The sequence below is a fragment of the Arabidopsis thaliana genome, assembly GCF_000001735.4.
Source record: "Arabidopsis thaliana chromosome 1 sequence".
NCBI lineage: Eukaryota > Viridiplantae > Streptophyta > Magnoliopsida > Brassicales > Brassicaceae > Arabidopsis > Arabidopsis thaliana.
The window spans coordinates 28,765,103-28,785,534 of NC_003070.9; the positions used below are offsets into that span (position 1 = coordinate 28,765,103).

Below are 20,432 nucleotides of genomic sequence, written 5' to 3' on the forward strand. Positions count from 1 at the left end.
TGGTGTTCTGTTTCTTTCCTTATAGACATGTAGTTGTTGTGTAACACCAAATAGAAACACAATGGAATAGGATTCATCATGTACATTGAAACTGAAACAAGATGCAGTTCTTTTTAATGAACTATGATTTTGGATAATATAAAACATGTTTTTGGATATTGCTTGCAAAGCCTTATTTACACAGCAATCAAACAAAAACTATATAGAACAAACAACAAAGCTTAGCGCATCATGAGGGCGAACTCATCAAAGCTTAGAACTCCATCAGCATTGAGATCAAAAGCTTGAATCATAACTTTGCAATCATCAGTGGTTCTAGACTCACCAAGCTTCATTAGCATCATCTTCAAGCTCCCCGGAGTAATGCAATCTTCTCCATCAGCAATGTACATTCTAAAAGCTTCCATTATCTTCCTCTTCTTTTCTTCCTCAGTGAATTCATCATTCCCTTTGATAAGCAGAGCAAACTCATTAATATCCAACATCCCATCACCGTCTATATCAGAGAGTTTAACCGCAGCCTCGGCTTCTTCATCAGACATTTGCTCTCCCAACGTCTTAAAACTCTTCTTAAGCTCCTCTGCAGAGATTCTACCGTCTCTGTTTGCATCCATGTAAGCAAACACAGCCTCTAAGTCTCTGTTCTTCTCCTCTAAGAATTTCATGAAAGATGAAGATAACTGACGTTGAGTGTTCTTCATTTTGAGAAAGAAAAGATTGTATTTGTTATAAGTTACAAGTATTGTTCTTTCTTTTTTTGATTTAGGATTTGAATGAGAAATGGTATAAAGTGTTTCTCTATATATATAGGTGTGTTTCAAGTCGAGAATAGTAATAAGAAAATAGAAATTGAAACGAATCAAACGTGTGAGATTCAGATCTAGAAAAAAAAAACAAATATTTTTAGTCTTTAGATCTAGAAGAAGTAGTATTATTAGTCTTCTAGATCTAGCTAGGAAAGGAAATATTAGTATATTGGTTCGTTACATATCTCATCCCCATGTTTAAAACACGTTTTCTTCTTCTACCTCTCTGTCTTAAATATAGGAAGAAGGATTGAGAAATGTTATTGTGGTAAATATAATATTTGACGACTCCCATTTGTTGAATTTAGAACAATGGTAACTTCATCTACTAATCATTGCTTTTTTTCAAAAATCAATTTCTTCACAACCTAAGGTTTCATACCATAGAAGTCCATATAATGCCTCAAACTTGTTATGGCTCCTATAATTTCTCCAACTTGGGTTGATTCAAAACAAGTGATAAGTGTTAGAAATCCTACAACCGAAAGATGAGGTCAAATAGTAAGATTCAATTCATTGACACTATGGATTATTGTCGGTAACTTAGTGAGATTCAGTTTGAGATGGATCGATAAAAGCCAACATTCTTCTTCACAAAAGTGTTAGGACTCTAACAATATATAAACTCTTATTGGTTGGAAAAAAAGATTGTTTTGTAGGAATAAAATCTTATTAGATACCTTAATTGTTACCGTTATGTGAAGATCTTATACTAAAGCTCATTTGAATCTTGTTTAGATTCCTTTTGTCTTGAATTGTGAGCTCTAGAGAATAATAATATGACTATGAGCAAATCATGGTCAAACCTCAATGGACTATATATTTAGTAGATTGACTCTTTCATGTTAAAAAAACATCTTCTCTAATATAACAAAGTTTCACATATGGATCCTTAATCAAATAACAATCGTATTTATTGGGTCACAAACTATTAAATTATATACAATAAGAGATTAAATAAAAGAACAACAACAACAACAACAACAACAACAATGGAGGCTTAGCGCATCATAAGAGCAAACTCATCAAAGCTTAAAACTCCATCAGCATTGAGATCAAAAGCACTAATCATAACTCTACAATCATCAGTGGTTCTTGATTCTCCTAGCTTCTTTAGCATCATCTTCAAGCTTCTTGGTGTAATACAATCTTCACCTTCTGCAATATACAGTCTAAACGCTCCCTTGAGCTCCATCTTCTTCTCTTCTTCGTCATCTACTTTGATTAACTGAGAAAATTCCTCAAAATCCAACATCCCATCTCCGTCCGTATCAGACAATCTAACAGCAGCTACGGCTTCTTCATCAGACAATTGTTCTCCCAATGTCATGAAACTCTTTTGAAGCTCTTCTGGTGAGATTCTACCGTCTCTGTTTGCATCCATGTAAGAAAAAACAGCCTCTAACTCTCTGTTCTTGTCCTCACCATTGCTACTGTTATGTTGTTGTATCTCTCCGGCTGAATCTTCCCTCTTTGGTGATAGTTTCCGGCAAAGTTTCTTGAAAGATGATTGAGGTTGAGTATTATTCTTCATGAGAGAAAAATAAATGGTTAAGTGTATTTTTTGTTTGTCTTGTTTTACTTTTGAAATGAAAAGTGAATGAGAAATAGGGGAAAGGGCTTTTATGTTTTATATATAGGCGTGTGGTCAAGTTGTGGTAATGGAATGGGTATTTTCTTGAATCTTGAAAATAAATTAAGATCAAGTGTGTGTGTGTGTGTGTAATAGACGTGGTAGATTAGTGTTTAGATATTTTGGACTTTTATTTTAATGAGTTTTCTTGTATAAAACACGCTTTTTCTTCCTTTTTAATTGGATGACGATCAAATTATGGAGACCACCGGCCACTTGTATTTGAAACTTGCACACGAGATTTTTAACGGTGGGCGCTTGGAAGCTTCACTTCCTTCGTCTTATCTATCTCTCTCTCTCTTTCTTGTTTCTTTCTCAATATAATAACAAAGACAAACATTTGTTTGACTATGTGTACGAATATCATTGGTTGGAAATGAAATATTATCTCCTGCAAACCAAGGCACACATAGAAATAGAAGCCAACGGTTATGAAATTTTACCAAGTGATGATACTTCACTTGATTTTAGGAATTCTCTTAAATTCGAGTTTTTTAGTTGTCTTTGTTTCCAAATTCAAGTTTTTATTTGAGAGGTATGATTTACGCTTTAATAATTATTGTCAACTTTTTTTTTTTTTTTGCCAACGGTTAGTCCCGGACCGAGAAAGAAAGATTATGAGCCAACGAAAATAAAATTGTTTGAAACGTTTCTTAATTAGTAGTAGTGTTTTTCTTAGAGATTTGTACAAAAAAAAAACTAAAAAGTACGAATTTTCTCATAAGAGTACTGTTAAAATAATCACATTTCAGTGCTCTTTCTATAATTATTTTGTTTCTTTAATTAGGGGTTAACGGTCAAAAAAACGGTCGCAGACCAGAGAATTTAAGGCAATGTTTTCTTAATTAAGACTAAGTCGATAGGTTTAATTCTTAAACAAGATATAACGTAACGTAAGCAACGTCGACAATTCAATATCTAATCTGGCCCAATAATATTGACCTAATCCGGTCCAGCAATATTCTAGAGAACGAGAAACTCATCAGATTTTTACTTCCAAGTGTTTTCTACAAGTTAACATATTTTGTCTTTGTTTTTATTTTGATTCTAATAACTTGCATCTTTTTAAAAGTAATCTTCCATTAAATTATAAAGGCGAATTAATTGACGTTTACCATTTGCAAATAGTTTGATTAAAAATACAAGAATTGAATTGTTTTGTTTGGAGATAAACACATTACTAGAACATGTCAATGTAGACACAACTAATAATACATAAAACATAATGTAAAACTTTAGTGTTGATATAGAAAAATCAAGAATTAACAACATTCACAAGTTCTCCAATCTAACATCTTAAGTTGTTGTTAACAAATGCATTAAAAAGAGACTAAAGAAGCTCAAACAGATTGGTGCAATTAGATAAAAGATGGGGTCTTACAAAAAAGCCATGTCAAACTAAAAAACAAGCATTCACTTTCTCACCCTTGCTCTCTTCTTATATATAACATCATTCTACTAAAAAACCATCTGTAATTATATTTATATATATCTATATATACTTAAAAACTAGACTTCTTATCTCAAGAGTTAGCATCACAAGATCAACTTTTTAGACCTTAGAAGACTTTAAGAACAGATCAGGCTTTCTTCTTCTTGTTGTTGTTGTTCTTGATCAGGCTTTCCTGTGTCTGTTCTCTCTGCTTTCCCTTAAGCTTCTTCCTCTTCTGTACTCGACCTCTGCATCAGAGCTTGAAATATGATAGCTTCTGCTTCCTTTTACAGACCCCACTCTCGACAATAAAGCCTCTTCATCCGCATGGATCCGGTTTCTTTGTTTGTGATCTGAGCCATACAATTTGATACAATTAGCACACACACAAAGAAACAATGTTATTATCTATGCAAGCTGAATGAGATATAATGTGACAATTCTCACCTTTGTAGCTATTTGATGACTTTGGTGATTGGAAGTCTACAACTTGTGAATCAAGATCGGCTTCTGATTTGGGGCTTGTTTGACTCAGCAAATTTGCTTCTCTTCTGAGAAGCTTTTGTCCATCGCTTGGAGAGTAAGCTGATGTGTTAAAAGACCCATCCATCACATCAGTGATCTCTACATACTGACTAGTTGTGATGATTTCATCTGCACTAAAACCAAAGGACGCCCTGTAAGCTTCTAACTCCTCCATGTCTTGCTTGGGACTTCTGTTCTGCCTATTCTGGTTCCCGTTTCCATATCCATTTGTAGGATACACATCTGAATCCTTCGACACGCTTAATCTTCCACCGTTTTGAGGAACTGAAGGGTCGTGATCCAGGTAAAACTTGGCAAAAGTTTCAGGACAGAAGAAGTTTGACTCCTGCAAAGGTGTTGAGACTCCATTTGTGTCATACCCGAATGTGTTGCCAGAATCACTCCTTGAGCATTTACCATTTTGAGGCGACAATAACCCATCTCCCGAAGCCCGAGAGATTGGTGATCTAAGAGCACTGGCTGGACTTCCGGGATAAAGAGAATAAGTAGCTTGAAGATCATTGTAATGACCTTTACCAGAGTTCTTGAGATCCATGGAGGAAGTCAAGAAACGAGCATAAGGTACATCAGGTGAAGAAGGGGCAGTCAGACGTGCAAGCTCTGGAGGAGGAGTGAAAGGAGCAGTCGATGGCTCGGTGGTGAAAGTAGAGAAAACAGGCGGTGAGACTAATTGGGTTTCATGAGCATATGGTCCAGTGGCATACATACTCGACGAAGGACCTCCCGGTGAATTTGCAGCCAGAGATAAGTAGCAGTTTGGAGACTGAGTAGTTGAAGGAAGAGCTGAATTGGTGAAGGAAGCAGGAGAGGAAGGTGGAGCCAATAGTGATAGATTAATCCCTCCTGCAGCTTGATTATTTAAGACACCAGCTTGATGAGCTCCATTAGGTTGTGAAGCTGAGACATTGCCACCTTCAGGAATGCGAGAAGCAGGTACAATTCTTTTTCCACCTTTTTGTGACTTGAAACAAGAGAACACTCCTAAACAACCTCCCCACCTTTTCCTCTGCAAAAGGACACACACACACACTCAGACACTTGACATGTAAGTGTAAAAGAGATCTGTGAAGCAAGAAGATAATTGCCATATAGTGAATCAATGATTATGGATCTAAAGCACGAAATGGTGATCTTATAGCTTACACGCATCGAATCTAGATCATAACCAGTAAAAGGTTGAATTTTTTCTTCTTCTAATTGAATGGCAATTCAGAAAAATGTAAAACTTTTTTGTTCAATTCTCAAGAATCACTAGCTCGATTTAGCATAAAGCTGGGATTTTTACAATAACATAATGATCAAAGGAGAGATTCAACATAAACCCTAACGAACATTAGTGTGAACAGAGTCGGAGTAGTCAGATCTAAGTAGGAAAAAAAAACAACTTGCCAAAAAAACGAAAGCTTTAAAATCTGAAGAAGTTAGAACTGAGACAGAGAGAAGTAAAAGCTCAAGAAGTCGAAATCAAACGAAAATAGAGAGAATTAAACAGAAACCTGATCCTGCTCTGAGCCCATTTAGGTGTCTCTCTCTCTGTTAGTCAGAAAAATCACAGAGTTTTACTCTTATTCTGAGTAGGGTTTCTTCAACAGGTCATAGACGTAATCATCTTGGTTTTCTCCATTTTTTCTCACAATTTCTTCTTCCAGTTTACTGATACGATCCAGAGGAGGAGCAAACAAAAGTTAAAGCAAAAGGGTGAAAAAGATTTTAAGTAAAGATTTTTGGGGAAAGAAAGACAAAACTAATTTTATGAGTGGGAGTGGGAGAGATAAAGAAAAAAATGGAAATTTGAGAAGAGAAAGAGTAAATAAGGAAATCTGCACTGATGCAATCGGCATGAAAAGATGATCCTTACCAAGGAAAAAGCATTTCTATTTTAATCAGAATGTGACTTACCACAAAGCAAGAGCAAAAAAAAAAGACAAAACAAAACACAAAAAGCTCAAGCCAACACACACAAAAAAAAAGACATAAAAGAGAAAAAGGAACAAAGAAATTAATAATGTTTTAAATCTCTTCGGTTTTCACACTCTCTGAAATAGCAGTAAAAGAAAAATTATGAGTTTTGGAAATTAAATTGGTTTGGAAAAAAGAGGTTTATCAATGTGTTTAAGTTGGTTATTAAATGGGTAAATTACTTATTAGACATCTAAACCTATTAAAAAGTTGATTCGGTGAGCACGTGAAGGACGTTTACTAATAAGGGTTAAGGGAGAACATGTAATGTAAAAGTCAATTTTTTTAGTTTTTGCTTTTTTGGTTTGGTCTATAAACACGTCCAAAATCAGTGTATAACTGCTTAGTCAAGCGACCATTGAGGTTTAATAATAAATGCTATACACTTATCAAGAACAACAAGATTGTTGTGATTTTTTTTTGGCTTTGGAAGTTGACAAAACAAACCTTTGATTAATAAAGAGTTTGGAACAAAAAATAAGAAGAAGAATAAAGTGGCAATTAATAAAGAAATTTGCAAAGATTAGTGACACAAATTTGTTTAAAATTTGATCATATTGAGGGGATTATATGTATTAAGATTTAAATTTGTTTAAAATTGATCATATTGAGGGGATTATAAAAAATAAAAGGTGATTCTTTTCCCTAAAATTTTGTTTTGATCTTTATGAATTGTCTATAGGTATTGAGGGTTCCAATAAAGACATTAAAGCAGAGGAAAAAAGAGGGCCTAGTAATAGTATGGTACCTAGTTGTAGGATTTGGATCTTTTTTGGGGTCTGGTTTCATATTTGTAGGACCTCTCTCCTCCTCTCTCATTCTTTCCTCATCTTAATTAACCCTGTATATTATTTATTTTTAACTTAAAAAGCCAGTAATTTTTCAATGTTCCCAATCACAAACTATTGACAAAATTATTTACAGCTCCAGTGAAACAACAACCTATCTTTTACTTTAATCATTGCTTATAGCTTTAAACCACATCACATGTACTTTCTTGTATTTTTAAACACACATCACATGTCCTGACTCATGACCTGAGTTATGCTCGTTTCCACAAAATTTTAGAAACTGGTCATTGTTAGAAATTTCAAATTTGTATGCCATTGAATCATACATATGATACAAGAGATCTGTTTTGGTAGTTCATAGACATATATAATCAAATGAATAAAATCACATGCTTCAGTTGACATTTCTGTTTACTTTACTATATAGGACACTTACTATTCAAGGACGGGCCTTCTTCTCAAGCAAAGAAGGATTTATGGGCTTTCTGAAAAGCCCAAAATGTTCTAAGACATATATAGGAAGTGGAAAGAACAAAGTAAATGGCACACAAAGGAAATATTTGTATAAAGAATTCGAATCAGTAGCGACGAGTAATTTCAAATGGGTTATAAGCACCCACTTATGGTTTAGTGTCACCGAGTTCAACGTCTTTCAAGTCGATATGCTCAACTCCTTCTTTGAGTAGCTTAATCTCATCTTCGGTCATACTGTGTTTGCCGTGTGGCGTTGACTTTGCGTTCCTCTGTTTCTCTATATCAACAGCCCAACTATAGATCACCATTCCAACAATGGCTATGGCCATCCCGGCGATGTTCTTGAATGTCATCTCGGAATCAAAGAGAAGCCATCCTAATGTGAGGACGCATACTGTTTTCATGTGGCCTAGAACTTGGAAAGATGTCGCTGAGAATCTTCCGATGCAGAGATATTGGCTTATGTTACAGAAAACGGCTAATGCACAGGAGAGAAGAATGCAGAACTGCAAAAATGAGAGATAAAAAGTAAAGATTTTGTGTTTACGTTTGAGTCATCTGAATCATAGAGAACTTGAGAATTTACTTACGATGGCACCATAAGTCATCTGGTAAGTAGATATGAATTTGCCGCTCAACAAATAGTCAACAAAGGGGCCACAGATGAGAAGTGAAATGGCTTGGATTGGTGCAGTTTTGCTCAGCAATTCAAAGGATCCTACTGAGTACTTCTTCTGCAGAGAGCCTATAGACTGTAACCAAAAGAAAAAGTGAAAATTTGTCAGCAGAACACTTGACACGCCATAGTATCTAAGAAGTTTCGAGAGAAAAATGCCCTTTCCAGGACTCCAGCAAGGAATACAGAACTGTGTCTCCTAGATTTATAATTTCGAATTCAGATCTGGAAAGGAAATCTAGTTGAGTTTACGTTATGCAGGAGAATCTGTGTACAATACTGAGTTAGATTAGACATAGATGGAGCTCAAAGGGACAAAAGATTCCCTCCAAATACCACTGATCTAAGAAAAGTTTGAGCCTTTCTGTTTCAAAGAATGTAAAAAGATGAATACTGATCTAAGAAATTCCAGATCTAACATAAACAAAGAGATGGTGTGATGAATACTTACAATCTGCTGCAGAGAAGTGGAGAAAACGGCAGTGCATGCACAAATGAAACCTTTGGCATTAACTTTGACATCAGTCACAGTACAAATCCCAACACCGATAACCACAACCATTACAGAAGCTTTCACTTCTTTACAATAATGCTTGCTATGTAGAATCCATTCCAACACGCATACCACCGGAATCATGCTCAATTTCGAAATCTAAAGTGAAAATGAATAAGCAAAATCAAAACAACAATCTTTCAATCGAATAACCGAAAGAGCAAATCTCCAAGACAAGTTACCTGATAGAAGCCAACAGAGTTGAGCATAAGACTAAAGTTCATAGCAGCGATAGAGATATTAGCAACAATTGAGAACCAGAGAAGCTCCCAAAGAGGAACATGCTTAGAAGCTGATAGTCCCGTTGCGTTTGACACCATACCAACAAGAGCAGTGAATGCAAAGTGAAATCCCGTTAACGTTGTAGCTGTGGAATATATAAACAAAGAAATCGTCAGATTCATGAAGTGTGTAAGCTAATGGGAGATAGATAGATCAGAGTCAGAGAGAGAGAGGCATACCAAAGCCAAAACCGAAACCAGAGGAAGACATGAGCTGTTTATTAGCCATGATGATTCCAACGGAGCTGATTACATTCATAGCCCATGCACCGACATCAGACACCGCCGATTTCTTCTCGCTCTCCGGTTTCTCCATTTGGATTTGAGAAAATTGAACACCGACACTATCAGATCTGAATCTCGTGCAAGCGAAAACGAGATCTGAGAAATCTCGATTCGCTTGCAGATTTTGACAGAATCAAACACTGAAAGAGATGAGATCTGGAGAAAAGTCGATTCACGCCGTTCGTGGAATCAGCGAAGAAAGCCAAAAAGCGAAAAACACAGACACACACTCACGTATCTCTCTCTGTCTCTGCTACTTATGCTTCACTGGTTCTTCACTCGACGTAGCTGAATATATTATCACAAGCAAGCTTCTTCTCCCACCATTGATGCTTTCCTTGGAGTTGTTATAAATTCTTTTTTAATTCTCTGAGATTTCGAAAATAATATTATATATATTAATGGAATCATTTTAAGTATTAATTTCATTCATTGACGCGTGTCGTTTACCTTATTTGACCTTCTTCTTTCTTCTTTTGGTCCACTTGTTTGTTATTTCAATATGAGTTCTGTATAGGGATAGTTTTGTCTTTTCGTGCCGCTGGTAACGTCGTGCTTTTAGTTTTCAAATTAAATTTTAACTTGCGAGATTATTTTATTAAACGTTTACTTAAGTGCTTAAATTAAGCCACAAGGAACTGATAACAGCGAATTGTTAACGGTAATTTATAACGGAGTACGTACTTACTACTTAATTTCAAACTATATATTTAATTTAGACAGGAAAATATCGCGATGTGTAACTAATAGTACCATTTGATTAAAATGTAGAAATGTGTTGTTCATTTTCGAATAATGCTTGATTTTATTATAATCATATCGAAAGTGAAAGGAAATAATCACAATTTGCCATTGGTCATAGTCACACCGTCACACTCAAAGCCAAACAATTTCGAAACTAAATTATTGAGTTTGTCCTTTGTTCTTCCAGCTATTCTTTACTTGATTACAGTCTCATTTATATATACAAATGAAAAAAAAAAATCATTACAACAACAAAATATCGTTTTTGTTGTGTGTTTGTATATCAAGAGTTTTGGAAATTGTACTGTGTGTTTTATCGAATAGTTTTAGAAATAATGATGGGTCTCTGCAATTATTAATGCTTTGAAGATGACAAAACCTGTATATCTTAGCCTGTGCCTCAACACAAATAGTAATTGAGAACACATGATCTCCAACACATTGTCACAAAAGAGCTTTTGCATGTGCTTTCAACATCAATTATTTTCTTCTAACAAGCCCAATTTCACATTAGTTTATGCCAAAACCGAAAAAAAGAGAGAATAGTTTTACATAATGGCACACACATTAAGGGGTTTGAATGGACATACATAGAAGAAGCCTTGGCTTATAAATCATAACTTATCTTTCGTGTATTTTCTTGGAAATATCAAGTGGAGCTTTTGATGCCATAGGATCGATGATCGCATCACTGAAAGAAGATGAAGAAAAACAAGTAAGCACCGACGGAAAGGACCGAACACTTTTGCACCAAGAAGATACATGTTACAAGACAAAGAGACCAACACTGAGATATCCTGACTTCTCCACGTGCATCATAGCTAGGCGCTGTGCTATACCAGTATACCACTTAGCACTTTAATAGGCCTCTCCCGACACCTGAACAAGAGAACTTGCTTAGTTGAAAAAAGTACACAAAACAAAACGTTATAGGCCGACAAGTTTTAGGAATTTTATAACTGGGCTCATAACATAAACAAAATTAAGGCCCAAATCTGATTCTAACAAAAAGAAAAGAGCTCTGTCTCTTTCAAACTGTTGCAAAGTGGCTTCTGTAGTTTGTTCCTAAACTAGTCAAGCAAGGTGGGCTAACATAAACTCCCAAAATGGTTGGTTTATTACTTCTGTTTGATGTGATAATGCCGCAATTCAATGTGTATTATGTCTCTTGAAATCTTTCATTTGAGTCTCAATTCACATTCTTTTGATTTTATCTTTCCTTCTTTACTATGTTGCATATTTCAGAGCATATAATTTTTTTTTTTTGTCGGTGGTCAAAGTTTATAAAATCAAACCAAATAAAAGAAGTGATTGAAATCATACGAGACCCCACTGGTTATGTTCTGTATAAGCGCCAATGAATCACAAAGTCGAATCGGAACTGTAGATGATAGGAAGGAACAAAGAAAGGAATATAGGTTAAGTTCAAAGTGGTTAAGCTCTCTAATGTCGTCAATGAATACGTCATCATGAAGAAATAAATAATTTCCAAGTGGATGGACTTGGGGAGGTCCACACATACGTCGTCAATGACGACCACGTCCCTTAAGGCGAAATAAACACTTGCCTTCCTAAATTCTCTGATCAATCAATGTGTATAAATATGCGCAGATATATCCATTATCCTCCACAATTCAGGGAAAATCTTCAAAGTGTTTGCAGAGAAATCTAAATTCATCAACAGTTTTTTACAAAAGAAATGGAAAACGGAGAAGCAAAACAGAGTGTACCTCTTCTCACTCCCTATAAGATGGGAAGATTCAATCTTTCCCATAGGGTTGTTCTAGCACCATTGACGAGACAGAGATCGTACGGAAACGTTCCTCAGCCTCACGCTGCCATATATTACTCTCAGAGAACGACTCCAGGAGGTTTTCTCATCACTGAAGCCACTGGAGTTTCAGATACAGCTCAAGGGTAACTCAAAAACCCTTCCTTTTGATTAAAGTTTACGTTTTTATTTGTGGGTTTTTGATCTGATCCTTACCACATGTGTGTGATTTGATCTTGAAGATATCAAGATACTCCTGGGATATGGACTAAAGAGCATGTGGAGGCATGGAAGCCAATCGTTGATGCTGTACATGCCAAAGGTGGTATCTTCTTCTGTCAGATCTGGCATGTTGGCCGCGTTTCTAATAGCGGGTTTCAGCCAAATGGAAAAGCTCCTATCTCTTGTTCGGATAAGCCATTGATGCCTCAAATTCGCTCTAATGGCATCGATGAAGCTCTCTTTACCCCTCCAAGACGGCTTGGTATCGAAGAAATCCCCGGCATTGTCAATGATTTTAGGCTTGCTGCAAGAAATGCTATGGAAGCTGGTAAGCACATTTTGGATTTGGAATTCAAGAAGCTGAAACCATTCAAGATTCTTATATGTGTCCTTGTTGTTGCAGGTTTTGATGGAGTTGAGATTCATGGAGCTAATGGCTATCTGATTGACCAGTTCATGAAGGATACGGTGAATGATAGAACTGATGAATACGGTGGATCATTGCAAAACCGTTGCAAATTTCCTCTAGAAATAGTCGATGCAGTTGCTAAGGAGATCGGACCAGACCGTGTTGGAATCAGGCTCTCTCCATTTGCTGACTACATGGAATCTGGAGACACTAATCCAGGAGCATTAGGGCTTTATATGGCGGAATCTTTGAACAAATACGGAATCCTCTACTGTCATGTGATTGAAGCGAGAATGAAAACAATGGGAGAAGTACATGCTTGTCCTCACACACTAATGCCGATGAGGAAAGCGTTTAAGGGGACTTTTATCTCCGCAGGAGGTTTCACGAGGGAAGATGGGAATGAGGCTGTGTCAAAGGGAAGAACTGATTTGGTGGCTTATGGTCGATGGTTTCTAGCCAACCCGGACCTGCCAAAGAGGTTCCAAGTGGATGCACCGCTGAATAAGTACGATAGACCAACGTTTTACACTTCTGATCCAGTCGTCGGTTACACCGATTACCCTTTCCTCGAATCAACAGCTTAAAATTGTTATCAATAATGTAATGTAGTGTGTTTCCCTTATATAAGATGTAATAAGTTTCTGGCTTTTCATTTATACTTTTTAAGTTTAAGTCATAAAACCTTCACAAAAATTTCCACGGACACATTATCACAAAAGCGCTTTCTAGAGACCAACATAACTTAACTTGATTGTTGATTTCTGTTTGATGTGATCATGCCGCAATCCAGTGTGTTCTCATGATGCTATCTTCCCTCCTTTCACATGCTGCACAGAACAAAACAGAGCATTTTCCTCCCAACTATACCTAATTTTTTTTGGTCGGTGGTCAAAGTTATACATCGGAAGAATCTGTTGAAATCATATTGAGGCCCCTCATTTGTTATGTTATGTAATCTCCAATGGATCAAAAGTAGAATCCCAACTGTAGAAGATGATACTATCATGCTAGGTAGAAGACAGCATGGAATATGGGGTAAGTTCAAAGTGGTTACACTCTAATGTCGTCTCAACGAATACGTCTTTATGAAGAAATAAAAAAATCTAAGTGGTTGGATGCGTCATCAATGACGACCACGTCGTTAAAGACAGAAAGAAACACTTGCGTTCCTGATTCTCTGATCAATCAATGTGTATAAATATGTTCGGATATGTCCATTATCTTACGCAATCTTGAAAAGTGTTTTTGAGAGAAATATAGGTTTTACAAAATCCACCGTTGTGAATTCATGGAAATGGTAAACGCAGAAGCAAAACAGAGTGTCCCTCTTCTCACCCCTTATAAGATGGGAAGATTCAATCTTTCTCATAGGTAATCTAAATTTTGATCCGTTCTTTATGTTTTGTTGACTTTTGCTGAATCCTTAAATTAAGAAGCTTGATTCATCTAGGGTTGTTCTAGCACCATTGACGAGACAGAAATCGTACGGAAGCGTTCCTCAGCCTCACGCTATCTTGTATTACTCTCAGAGAACGTCACCGGGAGGTTTTCTCATCGCTGAAGCCACCGGGGTTTCAGATACAGCTCAAGGGTAACTCAAAAACCCTTCCTTTTCATTAAAGTTTACGTTTTTATTTGTGGGTTATTGCTGATCATCCTACATTTGTGTGATTTGATCTTGTAGGTATCCAGATACACCTGGGATATGGACTAAAGAGCATGTGGAGGCATGGAAGCCAATCGTTGATGCTGTACATGCCAAAGGTGGTATCTTCTTCTGTCAGATCTGGCATGTTGGCCGCGTTTCTAATCGCGGTTTTCAGCCAAGGAGGCAAGCTCCTATCTCTTGTACGGGGAAGCCAATTATGCCTCAAATGCGTGCTAATGGCATTGATGAAGCTCGCTTTACCCCTCCAAGACGTCTAAGTATCGAAGAAATCCCCGGCATTGTCAATGATTTTAGGCTTGCTGCAAGAAATGCTATGGAAGCTGGTATGCATATCCGGATTGGGAATTCAAGAAGCTGAATCATTCAAGACTCTTATTTCTGTGTCCTTCAAATGTTGTTGTTGCAGGTTTTGATGGAGTTGAGATTCATGGAGCTCATGGCTATCTGATTGATCAGTTCATGAAGGACAAAGTGAATGACAGAACTGATGAATATGGTGGATCATTGCAAAACCGTTGCAAATTTGCTCTGGAAGTAGTCGATGCAGTGGCTAAGGAGATCGGGCCAGACCGTGTTGGAATCAGGCTCTCTCCGTTTGCAGACTATATGGAATCCGGAGACACTAATCCAGAAGCATTAGGGCTGTACATGGTGGAATCTCTGAACAAATATGGAATCCTCTACTGTCATATGATTGAACCCAGAATGAAAACAGTGGGAGAAATAGCAGCGTGTTCTCACACACTAATGCCAATGAGGGAAGCCTTTAAGGGGACTTTCATCTCTGCAGGAGGTTTCACGAGGGAAGATGGGAATGAGGCCGTGGCAAAGGGACGAACTGATCTTGTGGCTTATGGTCGATGGTTTCTAGCCAACCCAGACCTGCCAAAGCGGTTCCAACTGGATGCACCGCTGAATAAATACAATAGGTCAACGTTTTACACTTCTGATCCTGTCGTGGGTTACACCGATTACCCTTCCCTTGAATCAACAGCTTAAAATCGTGTTATCAGTAATGTAATGTGTTTCCCTAATGATGTAATAAGTTTCTGGCTTTTGTTTATACTCTAAGTCATTATACCTTCATAATAATTTACATGGATACATTATCACAAAAGAGCTTTTATATGTGCTTTCAACATCAATCATTTTCTTCTAACAAGCCAAAACCAAAAGAAAAAAGGAATAATTTTACATAATGGTACACAACTGCAATAGAAATATGCTAAGACTGATATATATATGCCCCGATCTCACCTGAATCAATCATAGCCAGAGGAAGAGTATTTCCCTGCGCCAGGAGGTGGCGCTGGTCGTGGGAAGTAATAGTTGAATTGTTCATCTCCAAGTTTGAATTCTTCCACGTAGGGGCTTTGTGGTTCCTAAGATTATCCAACAAGAAAACAGTTTACTTTCGATTTTAACTATTTAAAGAGACTGTATTCAGAGTGTTATTTCTAAACACACAAGTATGAATGTTATGTCTATCTAACACAAGTCAGATAAGAAGCATGTGTCCATTGTTGAAGATGGAGAGAGATGAGTTTAGTGAAATGGAAAGATGAAAGATAAGTAAAAGGTTCATGTGAAATGACACCTGAGGACCAGAGGTGGAGTGAGATGCTTCACTGGATTTTGGTGATGTAGAAGTATCCTCATCGTGGTTCTTTCCATTTCCGTTTAACTTTTGAGGTTCACTATTTTCTAAAGGATCACTCTCACTAGCTGTTTTGGCTCTCTGTATGAGTTAAATCCTTTGGTTAGTCCTTAATCTTAATCCCCAAATCACATTTGAACAGATACCCGTCAGACTGTAAGAAGGAAATGAAACCAGATTTTACCTGAAAGATCCTCCCCAGAGCTTTTAAACCTCTTGCTCTTGTACGAAGCTCCTCTCTTTTGGCTTCTGGATCTTGAAGAACCTAGACAAAAAGAATCATAAATAAGTTTACAAACCAGAGAGATTGAAGAAAGAGGTCAGATGTGAACATGAGTATTGGTTAAGCTAAACAACCAGCTGACAAACACGACAAAGAGTGGCTTCGATATCAGCGACATTGAGCTTCCACAGTGAATCAATCATCACTCTTTTATGGGCCTGAAGGTATTCCTCAAGTTCCTCCTCAGTATAATTTCCTTCAGTATTTAGCTGCCTTTTCATTTCCTCCTGCAACTGGAACAACGCATATGCGCCTAGGATGACAATAAACAGCCAGGAACAAAAATCAAAATCACTACATTTCTTTCTTCGTAAGAGAGAAGACCAGATTCTAAAATCTATTCTTGGTTTAGTTTCTTCTTTAATCTTACCTGTTGCAGCTGTTAATTGAGATTTGATGAAGTGACCTTTGTTCCTAAACCATTCAGCAATGAATGGTACTCCGAGATAAATAGCTTTCTTCCCTAGCTCTTTTGCTGCTTGTCTTACATATATATACCCAATTGTATTCAACATATCCACACCATAAGCTGAAGAATACCCAAATAGAAGGGGATGAGACTCATTTTAGCACAGAGATGGTATCGATTGATAGAGAAAGCATAACTACAAAACAGGAAGCACTCTACATAAAATGTTACCTGCATTTGAGAGTCTTGCTACTTCAGCTTCAGCATTACTGATAAATTCGTCTTTGTTTATTACATATTCGTTGAGTCGGTCTTTCAGAATCTGAGCAAGCTTGTCTTCTCTTTCTTTCTGAACAATCTGAAACCAAACACAATCGACAAATTTAGCAAATTTTGCACAAAGAAGTTTTGGTTGAGCAGGGAACACTAATATCCAAAACTTACCCTCAATTTTTCTTGTATCTTTTTGGTATCAAACTGATCCCCTTCCGTGAAGATATCAAGTGAAGCCATAGATGCCATAGCAAGCTGTCCTATGTACCCTTCAAAAAGTTCGCTGCCAAATAGCATTGCAAATATTGCAGCAGGATCGATGATTGCATCACTGACAGGATGAACAAAAACAAGTAAGCACTGAGACCCAAAACTTTTGCACCGAGAAGATTCATGTTACTAGAGTCCACAAGAAAAAGAGACTAACGTTGAGATTCCTGACTTGCCACATGCATCATAAGCTTGGCGTTGTCCTGAATCACTTAGCACTTGATAGGCCTCTCCCAAGACCTGAATAAGAAAATGAGATAACCCTAAAAATCCAAGAATCTTGCAGAAAAACTTGGTACTAATGATTGCAGTCAGGCAACATCAACATAAGCTTATGACCTAATTCAGTTTTTCCAAATCTGAATCCAACAATGGAAATTATTAAAAAGCTCTTTCTTTTTCAAAGTTTTGGAAATTTGAACTTGCCTGGAAATTGTGTGCAGCTTGAGGATCATTAGGGTTCTTATCAGGATGAACTTGGCGTGCCTGTGTAAAAACAAAACAACCCAACAATCACTACAAATTAGGAACTGGAATTGTGCACACACTAGAGACTAGTTCTCCATTCGTGGGTATTGGCATCATCACTTCCCAAATTCAGATGCTAATCAAACTCACCGGATCCAAATAACAGACCAAAAACAAAAGGGTACCTTGAAATCAAGAGAAGAGAGATAAAAATTGAACCTTTATGTAGTAAGCTTTCTTAATCTCAGATTCTGTAGCAGTTGGGCTAACTCCGAGCACATCGTAGTACTCTGTTTCCTTAACCATCGATCACAAATCAAAATTCTCCACCAAATCTCACTGCCGGAGATGGAAAACAACAATTCTAAGCAGAAGAACACCACAAATCTCTTTTCTCTTGTTGTTGTCCGACGAAAAGACTCCACGCGCCGGCGACGAGATTTCGAAATCAACCGCTAAGCTTTTAAAGTTGGCTCTTTCTTTCTATCTATCTTTCAATTTACACTTTCGCTGGTCGGGTCAAAGTAGAGATAAAGTCTCAAACTTTTTGTCTTCGTCTTTATTTGAATTCACAAAACCCATTTATATGTAATTTAACCAACGCGGTTTTTCGTCAGCTTCTCATTGGCTTTTTCGTTCTTTCTTTTTTTCCCCGTATAGATTCAATTCAATTTTGTTTGGCAACAACTCAATTAATAAAAAGAATATTATATCTAGAGATGAAGGTTCGATGTCGACCAAAAAAGAAAGATGACGGATCAATGATATAAAATTCTTTGTTTTTTTTAGGGTGAAAGATTATATTATTTCATATCATAGTTTTTGTAACCATCTTCCCTGATTTAAAAACCTCTGCCTTAAGATACTCTACATGCCTCTTCTCCTCATCAAGTGCCTTATCAGCTTCTTCTCTCTCTTGAGCTCAACTTGCGCAAAGGCATAGCTTAGCTGACCAACTTTGCAGACAAACTTATCGTCAATCTTGGTTTCATTATCATAATCCTTTTGTAGCCTAGCCAATGCATGAGTTAGCTCCTTGTTCTCCTTCACCATGAATTAACTGTTCCTTTCCCATTAGCTCAATATATCACCAATCTCGCTCTCTCTATCACGAGACACTCTTCTGCTTGATTTCGCAGCCATATGAGGGCCAGGGAACACATACATTCTCCTTCGGCTTGCATTCCAAGTAACAATATGGACTATATTCGTACTTATGGCTCGAACGCAATCAGAGGAAATACAACCAGCACTATCGTACATGCCTCCAGCTTGCCATCGCCATCGAGAAAACAATTCGAAACCGTATTATGTCACTGCGCTATTACGAATCAAAGAAATTACGAGGACTGCTTCAAGAATGGTTCCGGTCTAGAATCAACAGATAGTTTCATTAGTTTCTTCTCTGTTTTGAAGGACAGTTTTAGATGCTGTTACTATCCTTGATGCTATTGTGGGTGGGTTATGATCTACTGGACGAGGCAATGAAAACTGCGTCCGAGTTCATACCTGAAGGCGGTTTTTGACAACTAGTGGCCTCAAAGCCCGAAGGTAAGAGATAAGGGATTGTAATGAAGCTTTCTTCTCGTCTTGATCATCGCATCAAAGCTCATTGAGATTTCTTATGCCTTGGAACAAGCAACTCTTATTAGAAAGCTTCATAGCGTGAGGTACTTGTAATAATAGCTTGAGCTCTGTCCTCGCCATTGGAGAGTATATCCTCTGTTTCAAAAGTTCTGTATCATAAAGTGGTTTAGTCACTCAAATAAATAATTTACCTTTTGATAAATTATTACGAGAAATATGACCGTTATTAAACTTTCTTAATAACGTTTCAATTGTTTTACATCAGAATTGAATAAAAGGAAACAACGTTAACCTAGTCAGAAAGAACAAAAAAAGGAAATCAGTCGAAAGATAACCGTCATCTCTTCTTTCATTAAGAAATCAAAAATTTATGCACGCTCCTTTTTCTTCTTCCAAACAGAAAAAACCCTAATTTTTTCAAGTTCTATGTTCTTATAGAGAGAATCGCCGATGATCCTTCCGATATTGACATAAGCTGATGATCTCAATAACTTCATTCTTCATCTCAATATCTATCCGTAAGATTTGATCGGAGGAAAGCATCTTGTTTCGTGATTTGATCTCCATCTTCTGTCTCCGGTTAATCGAGAACGGTTAAGGGTCGGCTCACGCATCTCTTCTTTCATGAGAAATCAAAATTTCTGCACGCTCCTTCTTCTTCTTCCAAACAGAAAAAAACCCTAAATCTTTCAAGTTCTTTGTTCTTATAGAGAGGATCGCCGATGATCCTTTCCGATATTGAGGTAAGTACGTCGATGATCTCTTCAAAAAATTCACTTTCGTGATTTGATTTCCATCTTCTGTCTCCAGTTAATCGAGAACGATTTTTAGGTAATTCGTTACTATGGAGAGAGGGACAGTGAAAGCGACAGATGAGCGACGGCTGACGATGAAGAAGTTACAGAAAAAACTCATCGATCTTCTTCGTTCAGAAACAGGGCAGAGAACGGCTGACGACTCGCATTAATGGGCCTTGTCAATGGGCTTTACTGTGAGGTTGAAGAAGATACAAAACTCATAGATTTTCTTCGTCGACAAACGGGGCAGAGAACGGCTCAAGGCTAGTGCCAATGGGCTTGTCAGGTTAATTTTCATCCCATTTTCTTGTTAAATTAAGAAATTAATATTTTTATAATTTTATTAATGGGATATTTTCTCACGGATATTTTAAGTTTTTTTGCAATTTTTATTCTTAGTTTTTGTTTAAAGTTAATTTTTCATATTTTTTAGA

At 37.0% G+C, this 20,432-nt stretch overlaps 7 protein-coding genes, 2 long non-coding RNA genes and 1 other non-coding gene across 16 annotated transcripts; 3 read left to right on the plus strand and 7 right to left on the minus strand.

Annotated features, from left to right (window-relative positions):
• Positions 1–151: 151 nt before the first annotated feature.
• On the minus strand, positions 152–764 carry AT1G76640 (Calcium-binding EF-hand family protein). The gene has a single exon (NM_106314.2). It carries the CDS (start codon positions 699–701, stop codon positions 222–224), a length of 480 nt encoding a protein of 159 aa, NP_177790.1. The 5' UTR covers positions 702–764; the 3' UTR covers positions 152–221.
• An 883-nt stretch (positions 765–1,647) lies between these two features.
• Positions 1,648–3,036, minus strand: CML38 (calmodulin-like 38). Of its 3 annotated transcripts, none has more exons than NM_001084365.1 (2): positions 2,117–2,415; positions 1,648–2,086 (listed from the first exon to the last, which is right to left on the minus strand). In NM_001084365.1, exons 1-2 carry the CDS (start codon positions 2,338–2,340, stop codon positions 1,807–1,809), a joined length of 504 nt encoding a protein of 167 aa, NP_001077834.1. In that variant the 5' UTR covers positions 2,341–2,415; the 3' UTR covers positions 1,648–1,806. The 3 variants fall into 3 exon arrangements, with proteins under 3 accessions (NP_001077834.1, NP_177791.1, NP_001185413.1); NM_001198484.1 differs by adding an exon at positions 3,007–3,036 and having other exon boundaries at positions 1,705–2,387; NM_106315.3 differs by having other exon boundaries at positions 1,648–2,610.
• A 620-nt stretch (positions 3,037–3,656) lies between these two features.
• Positions 3,657–6,436, minus strand: AT1G76660 (hydroxyproline-rich glycoprotein family protein). 2 transcript variants are annotated; one of them, NM_106316.5, is made up of 3 exons: positions 5,914–6,436; positions 4,319–5,423; positions 3,663–4,224 (listed from the first exon to the last, which is right to left on the minus strand). In NM_106316.5, the coding sequence occupies exons 1-3, from the start codon at positions 5,932–5,934 to the stop codon at positions 4,055–4,057; spliced, it is 1,296 nt and encodes a 431-aa protein (NP_177792.1). In that variant the 5' UTR covers positions 5,935–6,436; the 3' UTR covers positions 3,663–4,054. The 2 variants fall into 2 exon arrangements, with proteins under 2 accessions (NP_001321072.1, NP_177792.1); NM_001334738.1 differs by having other exon boundaries at positions 3,657–4,224; positions 4,319–6,330.
• A 1,024-nt stretch (positions 6,437–7,460) lies between these two features.
• On the minus strand, positions 7,461–9,900 carry AT1G76670 (Nucleotide-sugar transporter family protein). Of its 2 annotated transcripts, NM_001334739.1 has the most exons (6): positions 9,887–9,900; positions 9,332–9,805; positions 9,053–9,237; positions 8,769–8,969; positions 8,232–8,393; positions 7,461–8,147 (listed from the first exon to the last, which is right to left on the minus strand). In NM_001334739.1, the coding sequence occupies exons 2-6, from the start codon at positions 9,465–9,467 to the stop codon at positions 7,788–7,790; spliced, it is 1,044 nt and encodes a 347-aa protein (NP_001319390.1). In that variant the 5' UTR covers positions 9,468–9,805; positions 9,887–9,900; the 3' UTR covers positions 7,461–7,787. The 2 variants fall into 2 exon arrangements, with proteins under 2 accessions (NP_001319390.1, NP_565138.1); NM_106317.3 differs by having other exon boundaries at positions 7,463–8,147; positions 9,332–9,887.
• A 777-nt stretch (positions 9,901–10,677) lies between these two features.
• AT1G09885 lies at positions 10,678–11,162 on the minus strand. 2 transcript variants are annotated; one of them, NR_143541.1, is made up of 2 exons: positions 10,967–11,162; positions 10,678–10,871 (listed from the first exon to the last, which is right to left on the minus strand). It is a non-coding gene; the product is annotated as an uncharacterized misc_RNA (transcript). The 2 variants fall into 2 exon arrangements; NR_143542.1 differs by having other exon boundaries at positions 10,678–11,050.
• Positions 11,163–11,523: 361 nt separating this feature from the next.
• Positions 11,524–13,735, plus strand: OPR1 (12-oxophytodienoate reductase 1). 2 transcript variants are annotated; one of them, NM_106318.4, is made up of 3 exons: positions 11,524–12,097; positions 12,194–12,501; positions 12,577–13,735. In NM_106318.4, exons 1-3 carry the CDS (start codon positions 11,880–11,882, stop codon positions 13,167–13,169), a joined length of 1,119 nt encoding a protein of 372 aa, NP_177794.1. In that variant the 5' UTR covers positions 11,524–11,879; the 3' UTR covers positions 13,170–13,735. The 2 variants fall into 2 exon arrangements, with proteins under 2 accessions (NP_177794.1, NP_974157.1); NM_202428.2 differs by having other exon boundaries at positions 11,759–12,097; positions 12,194–13,365.
• Positions 13,520–15,381, plus strand: OPR2 (12-oxophytodienoate reductase 2). The gene is made up of 4 exons (NM_106319.5): positions 13,520–13,956; positions 14,036–14,176; positions 14,270–14,577; positions 14,661–15,381. The coding sequence occupies exons 1-4, from the start codon at positions 13,874–13,876 to the stop codon at positions 15,251–15,253; spliced, it is 1,125 nt and encodes a 374-aa protein (NP_177795.1). The 5' UTR covers positions 13,520–13,873; the 3' UTR covers positions 15,254–15,381.
• Positions 15,306–18,155, minus strand: AT1G76700 (DNAJ heat shock N-terminal domain-containing protein). The gene is made up of 10 exons (NM_106320.4): positions 17,834–18,155; positions 17,573–17,632; positions 17,304–17,386; positions 17,048–17,207; positions 16,835–16,961; positions 16,565–16,723; positions 16,269–16,447; positions 16,096–16,176; positions 15,852–15,992; positions 15,306–15,636 (listed from the first exon to the last, which is right to left on the minus strand). Exons 1-10 carry the CDS (start codon positions 17,918–17,920, stop codon positions 15,517–15,519), a joined length of 1,197 nt encoding a protein of 398 aa, NP_177796.1. The 5' UTR covers positions 17,921–18,155; the 3' UTR covers positions 15,306–15,516.
• Positions 17,612–17,856, plus strand: AT1G09637. The gene has a single exon (NR_139665.1). It is a non-coding gene; the product is annotated as an other RNA (long non-coding RNA).
• A 1,907-nt stretch (positions 18,156–20,062) lies between the features above and the next one.
• Positions 20,063–20,270, minus strand: AT1G09647. Its single transcript, NR_139666.1, has one exon. It is a non-coding gene; the product is annotated as an other RNA (long non-coding RNA).
• Positions 20,271–20,432: the final 162 nt, after the last annotated feature.